Below are 25,106 nucleotides of genomic sequence, written 5' to 3' on the forward strand. Positions count from 1 at the left end.
TGACCTTTTGTGTGGCGCCTGCAGAGGGAACGGGATGGAGAGTCTGATGATGTCACGGGAAAAACCTCCTAAAGTAAGGGGTGTCCAAAGCATGGCCCAGGGGACATTTTAGAACCACAGCTCGTTTTGTATTGTAAATATAGAATGAATGTATTATTAACTCATTCAATCCCAGCCATTTTTTAAAGGACAACCCCTTCAGTAGCGGCCGTTCGACCATTTGGACTGTTCTTTCAAAGCACACAGACTATTGTGTTCTATGGCGATATAAACGTGGAACCTACCAAAACAAACATAAGACTCCCGACTTTCAACAAGAGAAGATGTTTGTTTCCACCTTTTCCCGTTCTTAAGTTTCAGGAAAAGAAAAAGATACATTTCAATCATAACTTTCACTTTAATACAAACATGTTTTGCTTTTGTGACAGCTCAAATATCTAAACAACTATACCAACATCAATAACACAAAAGGTTTGTTTGACATCAAAATAACAATTTATTTACAAATATACCACCATCAACTATCTACAATTTTCACATTTGGAACTCAGCTGTGTATGTGCATGTGTGTGCACGCATGCACATGGGCGTGTGCATGCATTAAAATTGCCCTACAATGCGTAACTGAAGCTGACGAGCCTACTTAGGCCTTGGAGGACCTGCTGGCCGCCATCTTGCAAGATCCCAACTTCTGCTCCACATCTTTGCAATTTCATCTAATACAAATATCACAGGAGGCTTTGATTTGCCCCCCCAAAGAAGAGCAAATGGTGACCTCAGATGAGAAGAAGTGAACCCGCGGGCCAATCAATCAGATGTGAAGTCACATGAAGGCCATCATCAATTATCACCCTATTGGCTTCAGAGCGCGGGAACGAAAGACTTCTTTAATCAACACTGCATGCACCACTGACGCCATCTTAGGCTTTTACGATGGCGAGCATCAGCAAAAACACACAACCGCTCTCTCGTGTGTGTGTGTGTGTGTGTGTGTGTGTGTGTGTATGTGTGTGTGCGCACGTGTGTTCTGAATGACCATGTGTGTATTTAATTGGAAGGCTTTTTAGGAACCATTTAAAAATAGACAGAGATCTACGTCAATCAACATTATTATAAAAAAAATGCATGACAATTCACTTCCAAATACTGTCTCATAACCAACCGCGACATATGAAATACAATTACAAAAATAGAGAAACATTTTTTACAATATTTATTGTTACACTGAACTGGGAGGACTAATAAAAATGTTATGGTGATGATTATTAAAAAAAACAGTTATTTAATTAACTAGTTAATTTTGAACAAGGCATATTTTACTGTGGTTGAAAGCAAACAAATATACTGGCAACTTCACCCGAAGTCAGCTGCGATAGGCTCCAGCATGCCACCATGACCCGAATGAGGAGAAGCGGCATAGAAAATGGATGGATGGATGTTTTATCAGGGGTGCAATCACTTTTTCCTCACACAGGACCATGCAAGTTTGTAGGTTTAATCATAGGTTGTAGGTTTAATAATAAAAAGTTCCATTTAAAAACTGTGTTTTGTGTTCAGTGGTGTAGTCATTGCCTAATATTTAAATTTGTTAGATGATCTTTAAGTGTGACAAATATGGAAAAAGATAAGAAATCAGGGAGGAGGTAAACAGTTTCACAGTACTATCCATCCATCCATTTTCTATACCGCTTCTCCTCTTTAGGGTCGCGGGGTCATGCTGGAGCCTATCCCAGCTGACTTGGGGCGACAAGCGGGGTACACCCTGGACTGGTGTCCAGCCAATGGCAGGGCACATATAGACAAACACTCACATTCATACCTATGGACAATTTAGAGTCTCCAATGAAGCTAACATGCATGTTTTTGGAATGTGGGAGGAAACCGGAGTACCCGGAGAAAACCCCCACACACACGGGGAAAACATGCAAATTCCACACACAAATGCCCAAGGGAGAATCCAACCCAGGTCTTCCCATCTCCCGACTGTTACTGTGTGGCCAACATGCTAACCACTAGACCACCGTGCGGCCCTTCATACCACTATATATAAATAACAAAATAACTAACTAATAACTAATAAACTAAAACAATAATAAATCAATTATAAATAAGTTAAATGTGTGAGGTTTCTAGTCTGTGTTTAAGAGGTACTGTATGTATAGATTAGGGTAGTGACTTTAATGTTTTAAACTTTGCTTTTACAGTGAAATAGGCATTTTCCCTCCAAATGGCACATTAGAATACTAACATACTTTCTTCATGGGTGATGATGAGTATTTCAATAAAATGAAATACTGCACAATATTGCATGATGAAAAGCTCTGTGTGTGTGTGTGTGTGTGTGTGTGTGTGTGTGTGTGTGTGTGTGTGTGTGTGTGTGTGTGTGTGTATTCTTACTGAGTAAGGCGCAGGGCTCGGGGAAGAGTTTCCCGTAGCGGTTGTTGAAGATGCGAGCCAGGTCCTGGGCCAGCTCCAGATGTTGGGTCTGGTCCTCACCAACGGGGACGTGCGTGGACCTGATGAAAGGATCCAGCAGGGAAGACAACATGAGTCTCATGTACAGTATTTCCAAAGTCCTCCAAATGCAGCCATTAAACTTGACTTGATCAACCATTAACAAGGTGGGAGTGTTCTATTTTGATCCAAGTTGACTTTTGGTGGGGATACGTTCCGAGACCATCCGTTAATAGTGGAAAAAAAAAAAAAAAACATGGAGTAACTGACACCTCATTGTGCACCAAACGTATTTTAATTTTATATGTTAATTTCTTTTTATTTAAAAGCCATTGGCATTCCAATTATAAGGTAAAATGAAAAAGTTAATTGCTTTTGATACGGCGTACTCGCATTATTATGCGATATAGTATCATTACAGTCATTAAAAAATGATATCAAAATAATTTTGACAATAAAATTGTTTATGAGCAATAATTTGGAGGACAATTATCGTCCCAAAAAATTTGTTATCGTGACAGACGTTCTCTGATTTCAGATCAACAGTTCCAACGACTGTGACTGTCGTAATTATTAGATTGGATTCAGCTCCAATAACCCTACCCCTCTCTCTTTCGTATTATTCACTCGTGATGAAGTTGAATGCATAGAAGCACCATCCAGATTTAAGCCCTATCGTATGCCTCAGACACTGACTGAACAGATTTGAAATGCTAAAATGTATAGGTAGGCACCACTGATTAATGATAATGCAAGATGGTCAATAGAAAAGATGGAATCGGAGGCTCGGTCTGGCCTTTAGCCTGGCTGCCAGGCTAGCACTACAACCACTCTTCTGTGTGTTGTGGCACCGCCTCAATCTCCCTCTAAAGCGGCCAGCGATAGTACATACTGTAGCTCCGCTGGCAAGTTCTGAGGCCAGATTATAACAAAAACGACTGTAGAAGCTAATGCTTCACGCAGGGCGTACATATTATGCTGTATTATCATGTATTTATGGTGGTGTGAAAAAGTGCATGCTTGTCACACTGAAATGTTTCAGATGTTTATGATTAAGGGAGAAAAATCCTAAACTACATGGCCCTGTGTGAAAAAGTGATTGCCCCCCCATGTGACCCATGACATCTAGCGTAAAAGTAACACCACATTTCTAGAAAAAGAAACATCATAGCAACAGTAAAACATGGTGGTAGTGTGATGGTCTTCAGGACCTGGAAGACTTGCTGTGATCAATGGAAGCATTAATTGTGCTGAAGGAGAATGTCGGTGACCTCAAGCTGAAAGCAACTCGGGTTCTGCAGCAGGACAATGATCCAAAATACACCAGCAAGTCCACCTCTGAATGGCTGAAGACTTTGGAGTGGTCTAGTCCAAGTCCTGACTTGAATCCTATTGAGATGCTGTGGCATGACCTTCAAAAGGAAAAGCCTCCAATGTGGCTGAATGACAACAATTCTGCTAAATTCCTCCCCAGCGCTGGAAGAGACTCATTGCAAGTTGATTGCAGTTGTTGCTGCTAAGGGGGGCCCAACCACTTTAGGGGGCAATCACTTTTTCACACAGGGACATGTAGCTTTGGACTTTTCTTTTCCCTTAATAAATAAAAAGTTTGATTTAAAAAGTGCATCAAGTGTTGAGTTGTGTTGTCATTGACTAATATTTACATTTGTTTGATCATCTAAAACATTTAAGTGTGACAAACATGCAAAAAATAAGAAATCAGGAAGGGGGCAAACATTTTCACACCACTGTATATATTATGGACTTACAGTGAATGACGTGTTTCGTGCGACAGAACGGCCTACTTTTTTACAAATTTGAGGGGATAAGCATGGATCCACTGTTATGGCGAAATAACCAGACAATATATGACACCGTTACTGCTCAAGTCTACAAAGACTTCTCACCTGTAGAGAAGAATATCTGCTGCCTGCAGGACGGGATATGTGTAGAGGCCAACACTGCCTTCGTTCTTCTGCCTGCTCTTCATCTGGTAGAAAAAGATGGGGGACAGGAATGACAGCGCACTTGGTGGTGTTGACTGAGACGACGAGGAAACGAATGGAAAAGAATGGGAGAAACATTTTGCGTCCCTGAAAAAGAACATTTCAGTTCTCACGCCTCTTCGGGGGGGCCTGATTCACGCTGTATGTGGCCGGGAAATGACTGCTATTAGAGGACAAATGTGGCAGGTGGCGGGAATAAAGTGGTGAAACGAACAACAGGGAAGCTGTAGAAGCTTCTCAGTGGAAAATATCTTTATTTGCAACTATTTTGGTCAAGCTAAGCACGAGGGTTGTCACGAGACGAGACGATGCACGAGATTGGGTCTGCGAGATGAGACGACACTTTAGTGTAAATAAAATGAAAAAATATGACAATATATTGCAATCTACTCATTTAATTTCTACTACGTTACCTTGCATTGCTCCTCACGAGGCTACACTCTACTGCACTCTAGCGGCCCCGCCTCCACCCACCAAGACAGACTGTATGACAAATGTTTCACTCCGTTCATGCCGGTGTTCTACGGAACAAACATGCCAAGGTGCTGAAACCAATGCACAGACTGAAACCGCTTCCTCTTCCCGCCTGTTTGGAGGAAAAGAGACACGCATGCACATGGCAATAAACACAGGCTGGCAAAATGATCCATGATTAATTATATTTATTCATTAGGCCGAGTGCCCATGAGACAGTTTCTTCTGAATAAGAAATCTTTTCGTTTTGATCTCACAAGATCTTGTGACACCCCAACTATTTACAAGGTCAAAAACATGTTTTCTGAAAAGATCCAGTTCATTTTTAATTGTGTGATTTGTTGATTTATTATAATCCCAGCCCTAGTGCCCACGAGACAGTTTTTTACCCAAACGAGAAATCTTGTGAGATTTGTCTTCCAGGTCCTGAAGCAGCAAAACAGCCCCAGACCATCACACTACCACCACCATATTTTACTGTCAGTATGATCTTTTTCTGAAATGTGGCATTACTTTTATGCCAGATGTAATGGAATGTAATGTAACCACGCAATCAGTGCCGGAAACGCAATCGGTTCTATACATGTACGAACACGCCTTCATGCGGTTGGCCTATTTTTCGGCAGTCAGGTGTTAAGCGAGCCGATTTGTACTACGCATGCGTAATCTAACTCATCTATTTTATCACCGTTACAGAGCATAAACATCAGGCAACAAGATTTCTACTACGGATGTGCAATATACTGTATGTCACCCCCCAACTCCCAAAAAACGTCAAGATTGGAGAAATTACAACATAATCCATCTTTTTTTCTTCTTATATCACATCCATGGTTCAAGTGGATAAATTATAAGGCCTCTTATCTTGGTTCCATAAGTTAGCTTTTTTTCACCACTGAAAAAAATCCAGACAAAAGCCTTTGCTAGCAAGATACGTTTGGATAGATGGTATTTCTCCGTTTAGGAAAAAAACTCAAGCTGAATCCATAATTGAACTCTGCTTATGGTTGTTTACATTCAAATATGACTGCATTTTATGTGTTCTATTGTATTTATTCATGCATATTATACGTAACCGGCTATGACGTCTACATCTGCGGCGCATTACGTGGCTCAGTCTTGGTGAATAACGATAGAAACATCCGCATGCTCACAAAACCTTTTATAAGAGTCACTTACATATATATGAAGTATGGTTATTGATTGATTATTTTTGTTCATATATATATATATATATATATATATATATATATATATATATATATATATATATATATATATATATAAATAATAGTAATAATAATAATAATAATAATAATAATAATAATAATAATAATAATAAACTGAGCTTGCTTTGCTAGTTTTCATTATTTGACTTCCACAGTACAAAAGGTATTTGGGTAGGTTCCACCTAGAGGAAGTATCTTAAGTAAATGTCTGTTTGTGTGTGTGTGTGTGTGTGTGTGTGTGTGTGTGTGTGTGACAGTCCAACCTTCCACTGGGGCAGGTGTCTGAGGCGGGGCATGCTGGTCAGGCATCCGAGGATCCAGGCAAGTTCGGCGTGCTCGGGCACCTGCAGGGGAACACATCACACCGCCGACGTCTGGATCTGTTTACACTTGGCTGACATGCAATTATTTCATGGCGCCATATGTTCTTTACGTTCCTTCAGCAGAGAACCCCACAGAGCCACTAAACCCAACAAGATGGCAAGTTGGGAGAGTGCTACAATGAAACATGGTCAAGTATGAAGGTGACCCCCTGGCTCCTCCAAGTGGCAGACGAGTGTACTGTCTCGCCTAATTTGGCTTATTACAGGTGCAATAGGTCACACACCTGCATCACACGCGGCGCCAACACTTTTATTAGACACGTGTTCCTTTTTGAATTGAACTGGACAAACCACAGGAATGATGTGTCATCTAACAGCTAATTAGAAACACTGATAACCACAATAATAATATTTATTATTAAGCTGGAGCCTCGCTTGTAAAAAATAAAAAAGACATTTCAAGAAGTCTGCAAGTGAGATATTTAACGTGATATGGGTGTGCTTTGTATGTGTGTGTGTGTGTGTATTTTCGGGAAATATCCTCCCACAGCAAATTAAAGTTTATGGACTCTGGCTCTGCCGACATCCTCTCTCTTGTCACTCGATGCTTGCAGTGCATTGTGGGAATGACGTCAACATCAGATAACTGGGACTTCAATCATGCAAAAGGACAAGCCCCGTCTCATGCTGAAAACAACATTTTCAGGACGGTAAATCTGCTCTGCCTTCTTTGGTCATTTTATTAGGCACATGCAAAGATGAAGACAAAAGCTTTGCTTTTACAAAAGCAACCATGTGAATATTCCCATTCATCCAGGCTGTTGTATTCATTGAATGGATGGCAACTGGACTGTTCAGGTTGCCTCCGGAGACGCTTCGCCTGTTTAATGGTCGAGCAGGCCTCATCAGTTCATGCTCAAAGACTCGATAGGACAGCGAAGGTGAGGGGATGACACAGGATCCAAAGTATATATCCTCTAAGATTGAGGTACAGCGATGCCTTGGTCAACATCATTAATCAGTTCCAGAAGGTCTGACTCAAACCAAAACTGACTCTAACCAAGGCAAATTTTCCCATAGAAAATAATGTAAATCCAAATCCCCCCCACAAATCTACTAATTAACAAAATAACACAAAATAAGCACGTTATTCTGATGCAACCACAATTTGTTATGGAGGTAAAATGACACAGGCAGAAACACAGAGTGCCTGCCACGCTTGATGCGCCGCCGGGTTGATAGACTGTTAGGCTGGAACAGGAGTAGATGTGTGTGCACCGCAGCCGATGACGGAGCCACTCCCGTCACATTTACATACTTCTGAAACAACCACAGTCATAAAATTCGTAGGTCTTGCACACTTGTCTTGCTGCGGTCCATCACCTTTGTCTTTTGTACTTGTTACGTCGTGTATCTCTACAACTCTGATATAAACAAATGCTGTCGACGTAGGACAGTCAGTATTAGTTAGAGGCACAACGACAGTGGCGTGCAAGGCCTCTCTGCTTGTCAATGGCAGTCATTTGTGTGGAACGACTATTTCCAGGCTTTCGTGGGCCAAATCTGCCCCCCGGGCCTTGAATATGACACCTGTAATTTAAGACAACCTGAACAGTCCAGTTGCCATCGATTCAATGCCGTGAGAATGTAATATAATGTTTTAATTGCTTTATTAAAAAGCTTTTGAATGTTTTTGAGTTTCGGAATATCGACAGTCGTATGCAAAGGTTTGGGCACCCCTGACAATTTCCATCATTTTCAGGAATAAATCTTTGCGTGTTTGGAGCTGCTATGACATTTTGATATATCACATAGTAATATTTCAGGTTTATTGGGTTAACACAAGATGTGCAATATGCATCAAAACTAAATTAGACAGGTGCAGAAATGTGTCATTTTGTTGATTTGAATACCTCGATCTACCTCGCCCTGGTTATTTGGAGCACAACATGGCTCATTAAGCCTTGCTTTTCTCTTTGAATCTCCTGTGAAGACAGGCAACAAGAGGTCCTCAAAACAGCTGTCAAATGACCTGAAAATGAAGACATCGTGGTTTACGGGAAGGCCACAAAAAGCTATCACTTTCCACTGTGAGGAACATAATGAAGAAAATCTAAGACCACAAACACAGTTATTGTTAGGCCTGTCACGATCATCCATTAATCGATTAATCAAAGGATAACAAAAAACAAAAACAAATTCATAATTTTGCCCGCCTCGATAAATTGACATGAATTGACGCACATTTGTTTTCCTCAGCTCTCTTTACCACACACGTCGGATGGCAAGAAGGTTCACTCAAAATGGCGCACACTCACAGTTGTTGGCTATATGTTCGGGAATAATACCCAATGTTCATGATTTATTCAAATGCAATATTGTTTAAAGAGACTCAATGTTATTTATTGAATTTATTGTTTGTGTGCTTTTTATTGGCGTTGTCTGTTTCTTAACAGAGACAGGGTCTGTTTTTTATTGTTTTTGGTTAGGACTGTGAATTTTATTCAGGTGCAATTTTTGCTAAAAGAGAGTCCATTTTATTTTCATTGGAGTTTTTTTGTTTTATTTGTTTAATTTACTTTATTTAAAAGCTCTAGACACTCCAAATCCAATGTTAAATACTCTTGAGAAATTAAAGTTTATTGCTTGTGATACGATGTACTCACATTATTATGCCATATAAATAATGAAAAAATGGTCTTACAAAATCTATACTATTGATTATCGACAATAATTTGTAGGACAGTTATCGTCCAGCAAAATGTGTTATGGTGACAGGCCTGGATAGTGGTAGGCCAGGAAAAACATCAGACAAAGACAGTCAAAAATAACAACAGACCACTTCCAAAGAACTACAAGATGAACTTTCTGTGCATTGTTCAACAATTAGACACAGGAAGCTGTTATTTTTGCAAAAGGTGGCTCTACTAAATATTAATATTCATTTTTCTGTTGGGGTGGTCACATTTTTGCTCCTGTGTAAATGTGATTTGGTGCATATTGCACATCTTGTGTTCATCCAATAGACCTCATTTACTCTGCCCATCAGTTATTTGATATATTAAAATGAAGTTGTAGTAAACATCCAACAATTTAGAAATGAATGAATGATGGAAACCGTCAGGGGTGCGCAAACTTTTGCATACGACTGCATGTTCCAGCTCAGTCAAGCTCAGTATTTGTTTTGACATGTGTATAGCGGCGTGTGAAGGAAATTACGCCGCTAAACATGTGTTAAAAATAGTTTGTGTGTGTGTGTGTAGGAGACGACACAGTTGTGGACCTACAAACTGTACCCCTGTGAGGAAGTAAAGAAAACACAGAGAGAGAGCATTGCAGGGAGAACCCAAACAGCTGTTACAATTTCCCAGCTTTGTCATCGCTGTCAGCTTAAAGCTGATATTTGCAATTTGCGAGAGTGCTGAAACTAGTGAATCTGTCTTTTTCTTTTCCGTCCTCCGCAGGGATGCTTTCATGTGGCTCAAGCGGCACTTCTTGGCAGTTTATGTTTGTGTGCGTTTCAGACCACCTTGTGTGTGTGTGTGCGCGTAAGAGTGCAGATAAGAATCAAACGAGCGCTTGGAGGCATGCTCGCATGTCAGCAGGTAAACACACTGCACGGTCGACAGCAGTAAAATAAACAAAGAGGGCTGAACGAGTGCACGGTGGACTCGGGACGTGACGAGAGGCACTGACGTTAAAGCTACCGAAACAAAAGTATTGGAACACGTGGCAAGTCAACTAACGGGACCTTGCTTAGTAGGGAACAGACATGGTGTTCCCCAAACCGTGGAAGTCAAAAGGTCTGGCTGAGATGAACAATCAAGATTTAAGGACAATAAAGTGGTGGAATCCAACCACTGCTTGCTTCATTATTTAAGCCGGCCCTGCATCCCGATGTACTGTACATGTTAGCACATGCACGGGCTCCGCAATATTTGGGAAGTTTGTTGGGCGTGGCCAGTGCGTAGAGGAAGTAAGGTATCAGAGGGGGTTGCAAGTGTGTCGTACTTATGGAGCAAGCCATTCGTGACACCTACGCGGTTGCCGCTCGCCCTCCGTTAGTAGCTTTTACGTTGTGCATGTTACATGCGCTTCATGTAAGGCTGTCGTATGTTTCGCTCACTGGGGACGTACGTGTGTGGGCATCGTACGAGGCTGGTGCAGCCCACTCACTTTGATTGCAAGATGGGCGTATTGGCTTCCTACGGCACCTACGGTTATTGGGACCGGGAAAACCAGAGTGTACGGCGGGAAGAGCCGCCCACCGTGGCCGGGTCAGGTGCGTTAATGTCGGGTACGCTACGTGAGCAGCCGCCGTGCGTCCACGGAGGTCGGGAGAACCAGAGTGTACAGCTGGAGGAGTCGCCTTAGCCTTGCGACCTGGCTGCATGCAAGCAGAAAATAATTTGCATCCCAATTTTCTTTCTACGGACTTTGAGTGCTGTCTACAGTTTTGAAAATCCATGTGGGCAATGTGCGTGTCTCTTGCAATTTTCCCCATTTTTGCACGTAGCCAGCACGTACGTCTGGATGTAAGGCCCGCTTTAGCTGGTGTGTCCAAATAGCATACTTGCTACTCTGTACCCCGTCCCTCGCAAACCCACCTGAGACTGCTGGAAAAGGATGGCCTTCTCTGGGTCGATGCCGCAGGCCAGCAGGCTGGCCACCATGTCCATGATGTTGGTCCTGAGCCGTTCCGGGTCCTGAGGCTGAGTGATGGAGTGGAGGTCCACGATGCTGTAGAGCACAGATGGGTACTGGTCCTGAAGGGACACCCAGTTCTCCAGGGCACCGAGGTAGTTGCCCAAATGGGGCACCCCGGTGGGCTGGATCCCAGAGAAAACTCGGGCTTGGCCTGGAGACTCCTGAGGGAGAAATGTGCTTTATGACATATTGTAGACAGACAGGAGCAAAAAGTACATCGGCCTACGGCGACTATAAACATGCTTCGCCTGGAGAAAAAGTGAAAATGTGAGAAAGTCACAATGGGAAATGTGTCCACTTCACACCGCTGAGAGAGGCCAGCAGCCATGCTAACGCCGTGGCTAGCGCTTCTGTTCTCTCCCAAACACATCCAGCGCAAAAAATGCATCACCTTGCTGGCCAAAAACGACACTCAACATCTGTCCGAGCCCGTTTACAGCCACCAGTGCGACCTGACCGCTCGTGGTGGAGATGGAAGAACCGAAAGGCACAACCTCCCATCCTTTGCCCCCGCTTGTGTTCGTGGAAAGCCTAGTTTGGCCAGACAGACCAACTAAATGGTAAATGGTCCTTTAATTGAACAGTCATCGCTCGCCACTTTGCGGTTCAAATTTCGCCACTTCACTGCATTGCTTTTTTTCAAAATAATTTAACAAACTACTGTTGTTTAATAGTTGACTGCAGCCTCTTTTTAGTCCAAAAGTATGCATATTCATGCAAATTTAACATATTCTTGGCCTAAATTAAGCATTTTGAAGCATAAGAATGGGTAAATGAACAGAAATAGAAATACAAGGCATTCAGAAGACACATTCAAAGACGTTGAATACGTAGTATTCTACACTGGTCACTCGGTGTCAGTAATGTTACACTGATGAGACAACAGCCACAGCAGGAAGTGCGCTGGCCAGACAACTCTCACAATGCTAATGTGAGTTCATGCTATGCCTCATTTACAGTATGTCTAATATTTTATGTTATTATGTCTATTATGTTGGTTAACAGGAGTGTAAAGGTGACCATAGGGGCGTTATTTCATGTCTTGAGGGCTCTAATAATATTAAAAGGTGTATTTTAGTAGGGGTGTCACAGTTTAGATGATACACAAGATTGGGTCTACATCAACAGGACAAGACAAGATTTTAACATTACTTTTAAGAAAAGTAAAAATATAAATTTAATTTCTACTATGTTACCTTGACTTGCTCCTCATGAGGCAACACTCTTCTGCACTCTTATGCTAGCGCCCCCGACTCCTCCCACAGAGACAAAGAGACCGACTGACAAAAGGGCTCACTCCGTTCAGGTCATTGTTCTATGGAACAAACGCGCCACGGTACTGAAACCAGTGCACAGAGTGAACTCTCTTCCTGTCTGTTTGGAGGCGGAGACGAGGAAAACAGACACGCATGCCCATGGCAATTCATTGAGGCCGACAAAATTGGCAAAACTGTCCACTTCATTTTAATTTATTGTGTGATTAATTTATTTATTAGGCCTAGTGCCCACGAGGCAGGTTTTTTTTTTTTTGAACGCGAAATCTTGTCATGTTTTAATCTCACAAGGTCTTGTAACACCGCAAGTATTTCGAAGGTCACAAACCGGTTTTCTACGCTCTAACTACCAAATATTCCATTTATACATTCAAACTCTGCCTGTGAAAAGCGAGGGATTACTGTATAGCGCTTTTCGACCTTCCATCAGGAGCAACTGGGTTCAGTCTCCTGGCAGAGCATACTTTGACGTGGTCACTGGGGAAGGAGGATCGAACCAGCAACGTTCAGGTTGGGAGACGCCCACTCTACCATCTGAGCCATGCCATGCAGTCCCCTGGCATAACAATGCTCTGCAGAGTCCTAGCAACAAACTCTCAGGTCTGAACACATTCACTGAACCAAATGACACGGTCTGGCTCCATCGTGGCAAGCAGGCAATTTGTCCTTGATCTGATGAAACATCATCGTGGCGAGCATGTCTTCTTCAGATTCACTCAGGACTGTAGCAACCCCATCCATACCGGAAACCCAATATGTTCTGCACATGTGCGAGGCCTACGACACTTCCGCAATGCGCATTTTTTTTATTTATTTATTTTTTTTCTTTTACAAAAGCACTCCTGTGGCATCACGTTCCGTGATATTTAATGTAGCCGACCGTAAGACCAGTGCAAAGATGGATTGTTATTGCAATCTGTGTTTAAAGCTCCATTCTTTCTTGTCAAATTGTACATAAAAATAAAATGTACGTGAGGGTAACACAAAATTACAGTAGTTAATGAGGAATTAACCTACCTAACACTAACCCCTACTCATTAGTTCCTCAGTAACTACTCAACTCATTAGTTCCTCAGTAACTAGTCTGAATTTATGTGCCTTAGTCATTAGTTCCTCATTAGTTCCTTGCTAACTACTGTACAATAAGGTACACAAAAAAAAGTGTGGATGTATGTGAGTTACTCCTTATTGACTCGTGTGTTTTATTTTAACAAAGCAGAAAAAAAGATATATCACGCTCTTCAACTGTACAACACGAGATAGGAAGGCACTCCAGCGGGTGATCAAGACCTCACAGAACATTGTTGGGGCAGCCCTCCCCTCACTGCAAGACATTTATAAATCTGGAGTCCTACGCAGAACACACAACCTCATCAAGAACAGCACACATCCACAACATTATTACATTATTCATTATTCACACTCCTACCGTCAGGCAGACGCTACAGGAGTTTGAAGTCCAGGACCACAGGCTGGCAAACAGCTTTTACCCACAGGCCATCAGGCTTCTCAACGAAGCACACACACACACACACACACACACACACACTCATAGCACTTTATTTATTTGTTTGTTTGTTTGTATTAATGTCTCTTCTGTTGTTGTTGCTTAATTTATTGGTATTTACGTTTCTGATGTTCTTATTCATTTTCTTGTGTTTTCGTTCTTTTTTTGGGGGAATGAACAGAAAAATAATTTCATTGCATAGTATAACTACCTGTTTTACTATACATATGACAATAAAACTCTTGAATCTTGAATAGTACAAATTGCATTGCCTGCAACTGCACTAAAAGTGTCAACAGGCTGCCGAGCGGCTGTAGACACGTTTAGCACATGGGCAATGTACTCCAAACAGTCTTCCTGTTTACATTCTTGCAACCAATAAGAGAAATGAGTCATGTCACGCTGGGACATAATTTGATGCTCTTGGATTTTTTCCGGTGTGAAAAGAAAGCAAACAAAAAGGGACGCCAGATTCGAGTTTACAAACCAATCAATAGACTTGGACCAGAGTTCCTAAAAGCACCCAAAGACAAAAATGAAGGCTGAGGAGAATGCTGAGGAAGACCAATGTTGCCCAGTAGCGGCGTCTGAAGGATAATTCATGGATCTATCATAGAGAACAAGGTTTATGTCGTGTCCGCATGGCCCCAATAAAAAGAACTTGTGTATGGGTAAGACGAGCGGAGATGTGGAAAATGTTGTAGATAACGCTCCGTTCTCCAGAGTCTAACATATCTCCCGCAAAGTGATGACATTCAGTTCACTTGCAGTCCCTAAGAACCAACCTGTCAGCCCAGTGCTTTCCTGACCAAAATACTCAGGCTCTCAGGAGTTATCACGTAAATCTGCCTAGTGATCATGTGTCCCCTGCCTGGACTCTTCAAGGTTATCCACACTAATCATTAAGACCCGAAGCCTTCACAGGATATCCTCTTTGGGCGTTGCAAGGAACCTGGTTATCTCGACAGCTCGCTGAGATGCATCACATTCAATTTTGAGCAAAGGACAAGCCTTGAGATCAGATAGCAGCTGCTGTGTGACCACCAGAGCGCTGCAATAACATCAGATCTGAGGCCGACGTGGCCAGCAAAGCCTCTGTGCGCTGGGCTTGGCCTGAGGGAACACGTCGCTGCTCGGTGAGAGCGAGACCAGAAGGAACTGGCTGCTTAAATGTCATTACCAACAAGGTAATTGCACTGGAGCGCCACTGATGCTGAGAGCCTCTTAAGAGGTGTCAGGATTGATTTTGCTGCATAGTCTGGTTCATGTGTGTTCTCACCTCCAGCCGACACGCCAAACGCATGTTTCCCCTCGGCTATGACCGCCCCTCCCTCCCACCCTCTCTCTCTCTCCAGGGGAAGCCATTAGCAATGCAGACATGGTAATGGTGTCATCTGAGCCAATCAAGTGCCAAATGAGAGTCAACACCGCAGCTAAGTGGCCACCGGCAATTACGGGCCGTCACCTGGCCAGACACCTCCAAGGAACGCGGGGTCGGAGGCCAACGCTTCGAGACGTGCGCCTGGAAGGCTGCGGTGAGGGGGAGCAGGAGGGGGAGGAAGAGGTAAATCAACAGTCTCCCGACGACAGCGGGGACAGCAAATGTTGTAAAGCAATTAATTTTTATGATGGATGCTGCAACACAAGACCAGCAGTCATAAAAGGCGATAGGGCCCACGTCTTCCACCGCAGGATTTCTGCTTTTAAATCACACAGCCGGGGTCAACATCCAGTCGACACATGCCTTAAAACATTACAAAAAATGTGCCGTCCAGACCAAAACATACGTTATTTCATTCATCCAATTCCATAACTCTGTTAAGAAATATAAATGAAATGACATAGCCCGAGAGCCATATTTGGTAACCTGAGTCTGTGTTTAAAAAAAAGACTGCAAGGCAGCCGAAGCCGGCGGAGTCTCAAAGCTAACTGAAGCACAGAAAAATAATAAGCACTAAATTATGACATACGGAGGAACTAATGGAGCACAAAACAAGTTGATGCATGACGTGACAGGGTGTCTGCACATTTCTCAAGTACACATTTCAAGACTTAAAAAGATAAGTGCCCTTTTTTTTATTATTCTGCCCATCGTCCACAATCCTTATGTGAGACACGAACACACATCTTCCTCTTTTCTGTGCCTTCTAAAGACATAAAAACAGCTACAAAAGACGCAGTTAAGAATGCACGTAATGGCAAACACTTATTCCGCCTATAAAGCCTTCTGAAAAAGACTGCAAAAAGCACCAACTACGCTCCATTTACACATAATGGATGTACATTTTAACCAAGCTACATCGACATTGTTATTATTATTCTTTCCTGACATCTTAATGAATCAATTAAGACCGTACCACAGCAATAAATAAATAAATACATAAATAAAAACAACAACTTAAGTGTTTTATGTAACACCGGTCGCGGTATGGTAGCCTCTCCTCACGCATAATGTGACCCCTGGATGAGATTTCTGTTATTTTCTACAAAAGATGCTTTTGAAATCTCAAACGAGATGTCTGATCTTTTAAAGAGAAGGATGAAGACTGCAATGACAGTGTGACTCTTGTGGTGGGCTAGCGTTGATGTTTCATCTTTGTGCGTACTAAATATCCCATGTCACCATGTGGAAACATGTGGCTTATAGACCGGTGTAGCTTATCTATCCACCAGTCTGTTTTGCCCCTCTTTAATTTTAGTGGGTGCGGCTTCAATACCGGTGCGTTACATAGCCCGAAATTACGGTAACTGGTCCCAGATCCAACCGCAATAAGTGAATTTCTGCAAAGTAGGATTCAATATTCTAATAGTTAAAACATAGAAAACCTGTTTATGACTTTCCAAATACAGGTTTTAACATAATTAGAGCCCTGTAGGCATGAAATAACACCCCTATAGTCACATTTACGCTCTATTAGTCTTTGTTTACATCACACTGCGCAGGGTATGAAATCAATGCAGGAACAAAAGACGGCTGCCACTAGCATAGCAAGCTACCAAGCTAACTACTTAGCCTTTCCAATTTACTTATTCTAATCTTAAGAAAGTGGTTCAAACAGAGTGGGGGAAAAGGACGAAGAAGCCAAAAACTTACCACTTCCACACGGAATGAGAGGAGAACCTCAGCCATGGCATGTCAGCTCAGCTCTGCTGGCTCAGTAGCCAGTCTCCATGCAGTGTGAAAGGTCATGTAATCTAACGTCGTGTTTCATAACATTACTGATGCCTAGTGACCACAATACTACATAGAACTTGTCTTTCTAGATTTTTTTACTAATTGGCCATAGTCAACCACGAAACTGCAAACATTTATTTATTTTTTTTAAACCGCAATATCGCGACACACGACGGTACTGCCAAAGTTCATGCTTTTTAGTCAAATAAAAAGTAGAGTAAAGACTGAGAAAGATGGACGGCAGTGCGTGGAGGTGTGTTGATGAGGCGGAACAGACATGGAAAAACTTTTCTCTCCTCATATTTTAACACCGCCACAGCGGCAGAGCAAAGTCGCACTACATCGTTGCTAAGGTGACGAAAGCTTTCCTCTTTTGCGGCCACCATCTGCTGAAAACATCATGCACGTTGTGTGTGTGCGTGTGTGTGTGTGTGTGTGTGTGTGTGTGTGTGTTGGGGGAGGTGACACAGAGGCCGACAGCTTTGCAAGGTTACGTACGCATTAAATGTGTTTTCACCCTGGCAGCACCTTTTCCGGGAATATGCCTTCATTTGTCTGCGAGCGCACGCGTGTGGTAACGTCCGCAGGGACGGAGGTCAAGCGCAAACATGGACGAGAACGTGCACGCATTTGTGGTCTTTGCCTACAGCAAACATAGCAAAGCTGCGAGAACATGTGTCCGTCTTGAACTGCTAACTTAAAAAAAAAATTTAAAAAAAAGCAGCTCCGTGGTCTCCCATGGAAAAACAGCCCTCACGTCATTGGAAGACAAAAGAGACGATCCACTACACCAGAATGCCAACCCTGGCTTTTTCCCACAGTTCCAGAGGAGAGCCCTATTCCAAGGCTCCGTGGAAACAACATTTCTCTCTTTCTTGCCAACCTCTTCCAGAGCTCCGGAACGACCGCACGCTGCGGCGCGGGCTATGCAATGTTGGATTAATCAGCCACAACAAAATGACATCTTTACACAGGAATGCCTAATAAATACAATACTCAGTAAGAGTGCAAGGACTCATACATTTAGCAGGGCTTTCACCAAGAAACACATCATTAGTAAATGCCAGTACAGAGGCATATTGTGTACATGAATCAGTGGTAAACACATTTTTAACAGCAAACGTGAGTCAAAAAGGCCCATGATGCCTATGAAGCTGGATCTCACGACATCCAAGTAGGGGTGTCCAAAGTTTTTCCAGCGAGGGCCACACACTGACAAATGAAATGTTGCGAGGCCCACTACATGCCAGCTTTGTGATACAGGTGAAAAAGCTTATTATCAGCATGACCTTCGGCCTTTGCTTTTTTCCTCATTTTTGCTGTTGTGTTTTTTTTCCAAATATTTAGCTTTTTTTTCTTAAATAATATTTGTAAATTTTCATTATAAATGTTGTAAATACTTTTTTAATACTTTAACTCCATGCTTTTAAAATGACATTATTATACAAGTTTATTCTCCTAAAATCGCGACTTTTTCGCCTTGTAAGAACCTGGCCTTTTCTCTTCACAGTTTTACTGTATTCTAGCAAAACTGCAGCTGTTTTCCCCATTTCTAATGCTTTTTAAAAACAAATTCCAACCATTTAAAGTTTTTGCTTGTATATTTTCTTCTCGTAAAATTTTGAATCTATTCCCATATTACAATCCCCCCCCCCCCAACTACTTTTCCAAAAATGACAGCTTTATTTTGTTCTGTTTCTTTCATAATATTACGACTTTAAAAAAAGATGTCTTTTTTCTTTAATATTTCAACTTCATGCCTCTAAATTGACGTTTTAACATAAACATTGCCTTCTCGCAATATTCTGAATTTATTCCCATATTATAACTTTTTCCTCCAACCTACTGTAATTTCCCAAAAATTACAGGTTTATTAAAAAAACATTTTTTTTCAAAATGTCTATTTTCCTTTAATATTTCAACTTTCCGCTATTAAAATGACGTTATCTTTCCTCATATTACGTTATTCTTGTAAAATTAGGACTTTCTCACTACTTTCTTTTTCTCCTAATATTTGGACTTTATTCTTGTTAAATGGCTGCTGATTTTTGCTGTTGTAATTTTTGTTCCAGTTAAATGATATGTTCAGAAAGTGTCACGGGCCGCACTTTGGACACCCCTGTTGTGATGAAGTGTCCACTCCCGGTCATCCTTGTCAAAGTGGGGAGCACGTGTATGTCAACTTCCTCCAACAGTCAACAGTTTTAATTTGAGGCAAAACAGTGCGTATCTGTTCTCAGATGTCATATCGCAGCCAAGAAGCCCCCCTGAGCGGTCCACTGACACGTCTAACCGAGGGGCTGATGAGCTGGGCTCGACGGCAAACGTGCACTCGACCGCGCCAATTTCAACAAGTCCTTGAAGCGGCTCTGCCGTGGCCACTGCTCGCCCCGCTGTGAATTACCATCAGCTCTTTGTAGGGGGACTCCAGCATCAGATCTTTGCCAGCGCTCGCATCCAGACGGGAGTGCAGATGGAAGGATTTTCCCCTCGCTGCCAAGCGTCTCCCCTGCAGAGCGGTCCGACAAAGAGGGTCCAGTGTTCCTCTTCCGGCATCGCGCCGTAATGCACCTTGACACGCCATCCCTGGCTCCTAATCTATGTCTCGCTCTCACTTTGGGGCCTGTTAACGCAGGCGACCAGCAGGGCAACACCTCAGTGAGGTATCGGACAACAAACAGGCTTTGATGTAAGACGTGCAGTTGTGTGCGCGTTTCTTTCCAAGGTGAGAACACACCGCAGCTTGAGGCAGCGTATGCACGGGCCAAGCACACACAAGCAAGAAAAGTCGAGCTGAAAGACCTTTCAAGACGAGCTGGAAGGTTTATGGGAAACGTGTGCACACTGGAAATCGCAAAAAAACATTTTTTATGTAGTTTTTAAAAATAATCCAAAGGAACCTGCGATCTTAGTGGAATTCCACCTGCAGAAGTAAGCGTTCCTCTGTGGAATCTTGGCACATTTGCAATGTGCTTGGAGAGCAGCCAAGCCTGCACACAAGAACCTCAACCAACCAAGGCAGGACATCAGCCAGCAGCTGGGGGGGAAAACGTAGCTAATGAGCTAAAGGGCGCTTGAGACTCCAAAATGGAGCTAACTGCTAGCATCACATATCCGGCTTACAGGCGGGCTCCATTGCTCAGTATATTGATGCACTGAAATAGTGGTCCTTCATTACAGTGTACAGTCGATGCTTTAAGGCACAGGTCAACATTTAACCATCACTCAAGCCACTATGGTCCCCCTCGTCACTTTGCGGTTTCAACATAGTTCCCTCACTCTATTGCGTTTTTTCAAAAATGATTTAATTCATAAACGATTGCTGTTGCATGGTTGATTACGGCCTATTAGTGGTACCACAAGATCTTGCAGGATTAAAACATGACAAGTTTTTTCGTTCAGAAAAAAAAAAGGACTGTAAGTAAATGAATTAATCACACACAATAATTGAAAATGAACTGGATCATTTTGCTGGCTTGTTGACAATCCTCGTCTCCCGCCTCCAAACAGGCAGGAAGAGGGTGTGCATCGGTTTTGTTCCATAGAACAAACCACCAATATCAATCCGTAAAAACCAATATCAACCCGATACCACCCGATTCGTCGTGTTAAGTCGCCTCTACATGTCCTTCCCCTCCCGCCTCCCTCAAGCCTGACAAAGTGCCCAGAAACACATGGCCCGCAACCTCGTGGCAGTTTCGCAAGCGGACAGCACAGACAAGAAGAGCGCAAGGTGCGTTCACAGACTTGGGTCGTTTACAATATTTTTTACGACCCGGACCCACGGGTTGAGAAGCACTGGTGTAGTATATTAAGAGTCATGAGTGGGGAAAAAAAGTCCTGCATTGCAGATTTGAAAGAAAATGGGCAAAGCGAGTGGCTTCAAAAGCAAATATCTGCGAGTGAAAATAGTGATTTTAGCCGCGTCCAGATTTTGCTTCGTGTTTTTCTGTTTTTCCTCCCAGAGGGTGCTGGAGGGGGAGCAAACGACAAGCGGCCCGAAAAGAGCATTTGATTAAATCTGCGGTTGACGTGCGCGACAGGTGAGATTGATGAGGTTCCTCTGAGCTTCACACTGTGCGGAGAGCGGGGGCACAGGAACACAACGCTGCAGTGTGGCAGGCCAGGGCTCTGGGCCCGCTCGCGCCGTGGGGTCCCGGCCTGATTAATGGGACTGGAGGCCCTTCAAAAACAGCACTCCCCGCAGACGTAGCCCGACAGTGCTCCAAAAATAACCAGGTCCTAACAGGCTGCAGCTTCTGAAGGGTGCAGACTTCAAGACAGCCTGGAGGAGGAAGAGGAGGAGGAGGGTGGACACGCTGCCTGAAGCAGGAAAGGAAACGGTAATCTGCCTCATTAGGAACTTTAATAACGTTCTGAGTTTATGCGACATGACAAAACTTGAGGACTGATACTGTATCAACTATACGATCCCGTGAGTGACAGACGTAATTAGCAAAGAAGTTAGCGGGACTCTGAGGTCCATCAACATCTTGGGGAAAAGTCATTTAGGAACTAATGTAGTCTGTCAACTTCTTCCGCCACGATACAAACCACGGACCAGGGTTGTAAATCCCTTTATGATAGACGATACACAGGTTACGTCACCAATCAGAAACGATATACAGTCCTCCCTTGTTTATCACAGCTAATTGCTTCCAGACCCGACCCCGACAAGTGAATTTTCACGAAGTGTAATTCAATATTAATAAACTGAATATTTTCAGAGTTACAGCACAGAAAACCTGTTTCTGAGTTTCTAAATACGGGTTTTAACATTATTAGAGCCCTGCAGACATGAAATAACACCCCTATAGTCACTTTTACACTGCTATTATTCTGTGCTTACATCAGATTGCGCAGGCTACGCTATCACCGCAGGGATAATAACAGCCGCCACTAGCACAGCAAGGTATCGAGCTAACTTGTTAGCCTCTCCAATTTAGTTATTGTAAAATTCAGGTGTTTCAAAAACGGAGTGGGGAAAAAGGACAAAGAAGCCAAGACTCACCACTTCCACACGGAATGAGAGGAGAACCTTTTCTTCCACTCAATCTCAGTCAGTCTCAGCCATGGCATGTCGGCTGGGCTCTGCTGGCTCAGTAGCCAGTCTCCATGCAGTGTGAAAGGTCATGTCGTCTAACGTCATGTCTCAATACTACATAGAGCTTGTCCTTCAATGTTTTTTGACAAATAGGCCATAGTCAACCAGCGATCTTGTGTTAATTTTTTATTTATTTTTTTAAACGCAATATAGTGAGTGAGTGATATTCGAACCGTTATATAGCGAGGGATGACTGTAAAAGTGTAAATCCAGAAGGATTGGGTAGTGTACAGATGATATGATTCAACTGGATACAATTCTTCTTTGACTGAGGTGCTTCGCCCACATGTTTCAAACTTCCCTGTTATATTCAGTAATTCCTCGCTATGTCGCGGTTCAAATAGCTCTCCTTCCCTATATGGCGTTTTTTTCAATTACTAATAAATAAATGATGGCTGCTTTGTGGTTGACTATGGCTTATTACTAGTCCAAAAATATGATATGTAGTATTGTGGTCACTATGAGACATGACGTCAGATTACATTACCTTTCTCATGGCTGACATGGACATGCCACGGCTGAGACCGAATGGGGAAAAAAAAGGTTCTCCTCTCATTCTGTGTGGAAGTGGTAAGATTTTGTCTTCCTTGTCCTCTATCCCCACTCCATTTGAAACACTTTCTTAAGATTAGAATAAGTAAATTGGGGAGGCTAACTAGTTAGCTCGGTAGCGTGCTATGCTAGCGGTGGCCGTCTGTCCTGTCTCTCCTGCAGCGATCCCACAACCTGAGCCATGTGATGTAATCAAAGAACAACAGGCGTGTCAAAGGGACTATTACGGTGTTATTTCATGTCTACAGGGCTCTAGTAAAGTTATACCAGTATTTAGAAAGTCATACACAGGTTTTCTATGCTCCAACTACAAAAAAATTCCATTTATTAACATTGAATCCCTTATCATGGAAATTAATTTAACATGGTTGAGTCTGGAACCAATTAACGTCGATAAACGAGGGATTAGCGTACATTTCTTGCAAGTATCATCATCACTAAAAGAGGAGGAGGAATAGCTAAGCTAAGACAGAGAAGCCAGTAACCAGCTATTAACAAGAAATGTGCAAGTAGATTAAGAAGAGTCTGTGTGAAAGGCGCAGGTGGAGAAACAGTGCGGCAATTTTGCAGGATCTCCGTGTCAAAAAAGGAGAAGGGTTCTAAAACGTCTCAGTAACCGCACTAACGCCGAGTCAGCACAAGGCATCAACGGTTCTTCAAATCACAGAGAACGGAGGCGCGGGACTGCGTTTCACAGCCAACTTTTCACTCTGTTCGCCTTCCGTCAAAGCATTTCCATTGCTCTCTTTGTGGTCGAATTCAGGGAGGTAACAAATGGGAGACAAATTGAAGTCACAGTACGCTTAAAAAAAACACCATTGGAAAATTCTCCGCAGGAAGCTTCCTAAAAATGTAACAATAAATCTGACTTGGAGCTTTTTTTCTTGGTGCTTGTATAGGAGCAATCTAAAATATTTTCAAATACTTCCTCCCACTTGCGAGGAAGCAGAAACTTTGACTTTACTTTGCAGATTCACTGCAAAGCCATCCTCTCCACATCGGTTAGGACTATGTTGACGACCGTGTAAACAACTGGACAATTACTACCACAAAGCCAAATCAAACACAGTCTGGTCTTTTCTGACAGTTGAAAATAAATAAAGCAGTTAATGAACACCCTCACAGGCCAAGGCCATGTTAGCCCACCCCACCCCACCCCTCCAAACCTTGCCGGAATCTCCCATGTGGCGTGGGAGACGCTTTAATGGTTTTAGCCGACACCCGAGTAAGTGAATTTGGGGGCCCGGGGAGAACAGAGAGGCGAATTACAAGTCACTTCCTCTTTCCTGGAAGGCTGACATGACTGATTTCCACCAATAACCAGACCAGGGGCGAGAGCCACGGCGCAAGGGGGGACTTTTTTTTTCTTTCTTTCTTTTGGTAGACTCACAGCTGACATAAAGCTGGACAGAACAACATCATTAGTAGAAACTAAACAAGCAAGTTACGCTACTCAAACACACAAGCACAAGTTCAGGAAGGGGTGTCCAAAGTGTGGCCCAGGGGAAATCGCGGCCCGCACAACAGTTGAAAAATATAATTTACCAAGAAAATAAACAGCAGCAAAAATGAAGAAAAATTACGCATAGCATAGTAGCATAGCATTTAGTTTACATATTAAAAGGAAAAAAAGACATTTTTAAAAGTTGAGGTGCAACGATTCCTCGAATAACTCGAGTACCTAAAAAATAATCAAGGATTTTTTTATGCCTCGATGAATCGCTTGTGTCACCGATGCGCTTACGTCACCCGCACAATGACAAAGAAGGAAGCGGATGTTTGAAGGTGCAGGAAGATTGAAGAGGTGAGGGGAAGGCAACAAAAGAGAAGGAAGACAAAATGCAAAAAACAGACAGAAAATGTGGCTAAACTCAAAGACTCTTCTTTCTCAAAAGAAATTCAAAGCATGACGTGGCGAGGGACGACTGTATTAATAACTACATGACATTGCGTGTGAATGGCCGAGCCTCATGAGGTGCGGGAAAAACAAATGAGCAAAAAAAGGAAGAGTATTTAAGACTATGACATCATGAAAGACAAAATATGTATGATGGATGGTAAATGTTACAAGTAGCCTTCATGTCTGGATTGTGCTGAACGGTTTGATGTTGGAATTGTTGAAGAATGTTGAAGTAAAAAAAAATAATAAATAAAAAATAAAAAAAAAAAACACACAATTTTGAAGTACTTGAGTAATTAAGATCTAAGGAATATCCTTAAGTGGATTAGTTTTCTGGAAAAATGGGAATTTTGGGAAAAATTTGACATTTTTAAATGTGAGAAATAAATATCCTTAATTGT

At 42.6% G+C, this 25,106-nt stretch overlaps 1 protein-coding gene across 1 annotated transcript in view; it reads right to left on the reverse strand.

Moving 5' to 3' along the window:
• wars2 (tryptophanyl tRNA synthetase 2, mitochondrial) overlaps positions 1–25,106 on the reverse strand; it is a 44,068-nt gene that overhangs the window by 1,588 nt on the left and 17,374 nt on the right. The window contains exons 2-6 of the mRNA XM_054787713.1: positions 11,094–11,354; positions 6,427–6,507; positions 4,362–4,444; positions 2,398–2,516; positions 1–18 (exon numbers count right to left, since the gene is read on the reverse strand). The exon at positions 1–18 is cut by the window's left edge and continues 1,588 nt beyond it. Of these exons, the coding sequence (XP_054643688.1) occupies positions 1–18; positions 2,398–2,516; positions 4,362–4,444; positions 6,427–6,507; positions 11,094–11,354 (562 nt within the window). The remainder of the gene's footprint in view (positions 19–2,397; positions 2,517–4,361; positions 4,445–6,426; positions 6,508–11,093; positions 11,355–25,106) is intronic.

The sequence above is a fragment of the Dunckerocampus dactyliophorus genome, chromosome 9 (assembly GCF_027744805.1).
Source record: "Dunckerocampus dactyliophorus isolate RoL2022-P2 chromosome 9, RoL_Ddac_1.1, whole genome shotgun sequence".
Taxonomy (NCBI): domain Eukaryota; kingdom Metazoa; phylum Chordata; class Actinopteri; order Syngnathiformes; family Syngnathidae; genus Dunckerocampus; species Dunckerocampus dactyliophorus.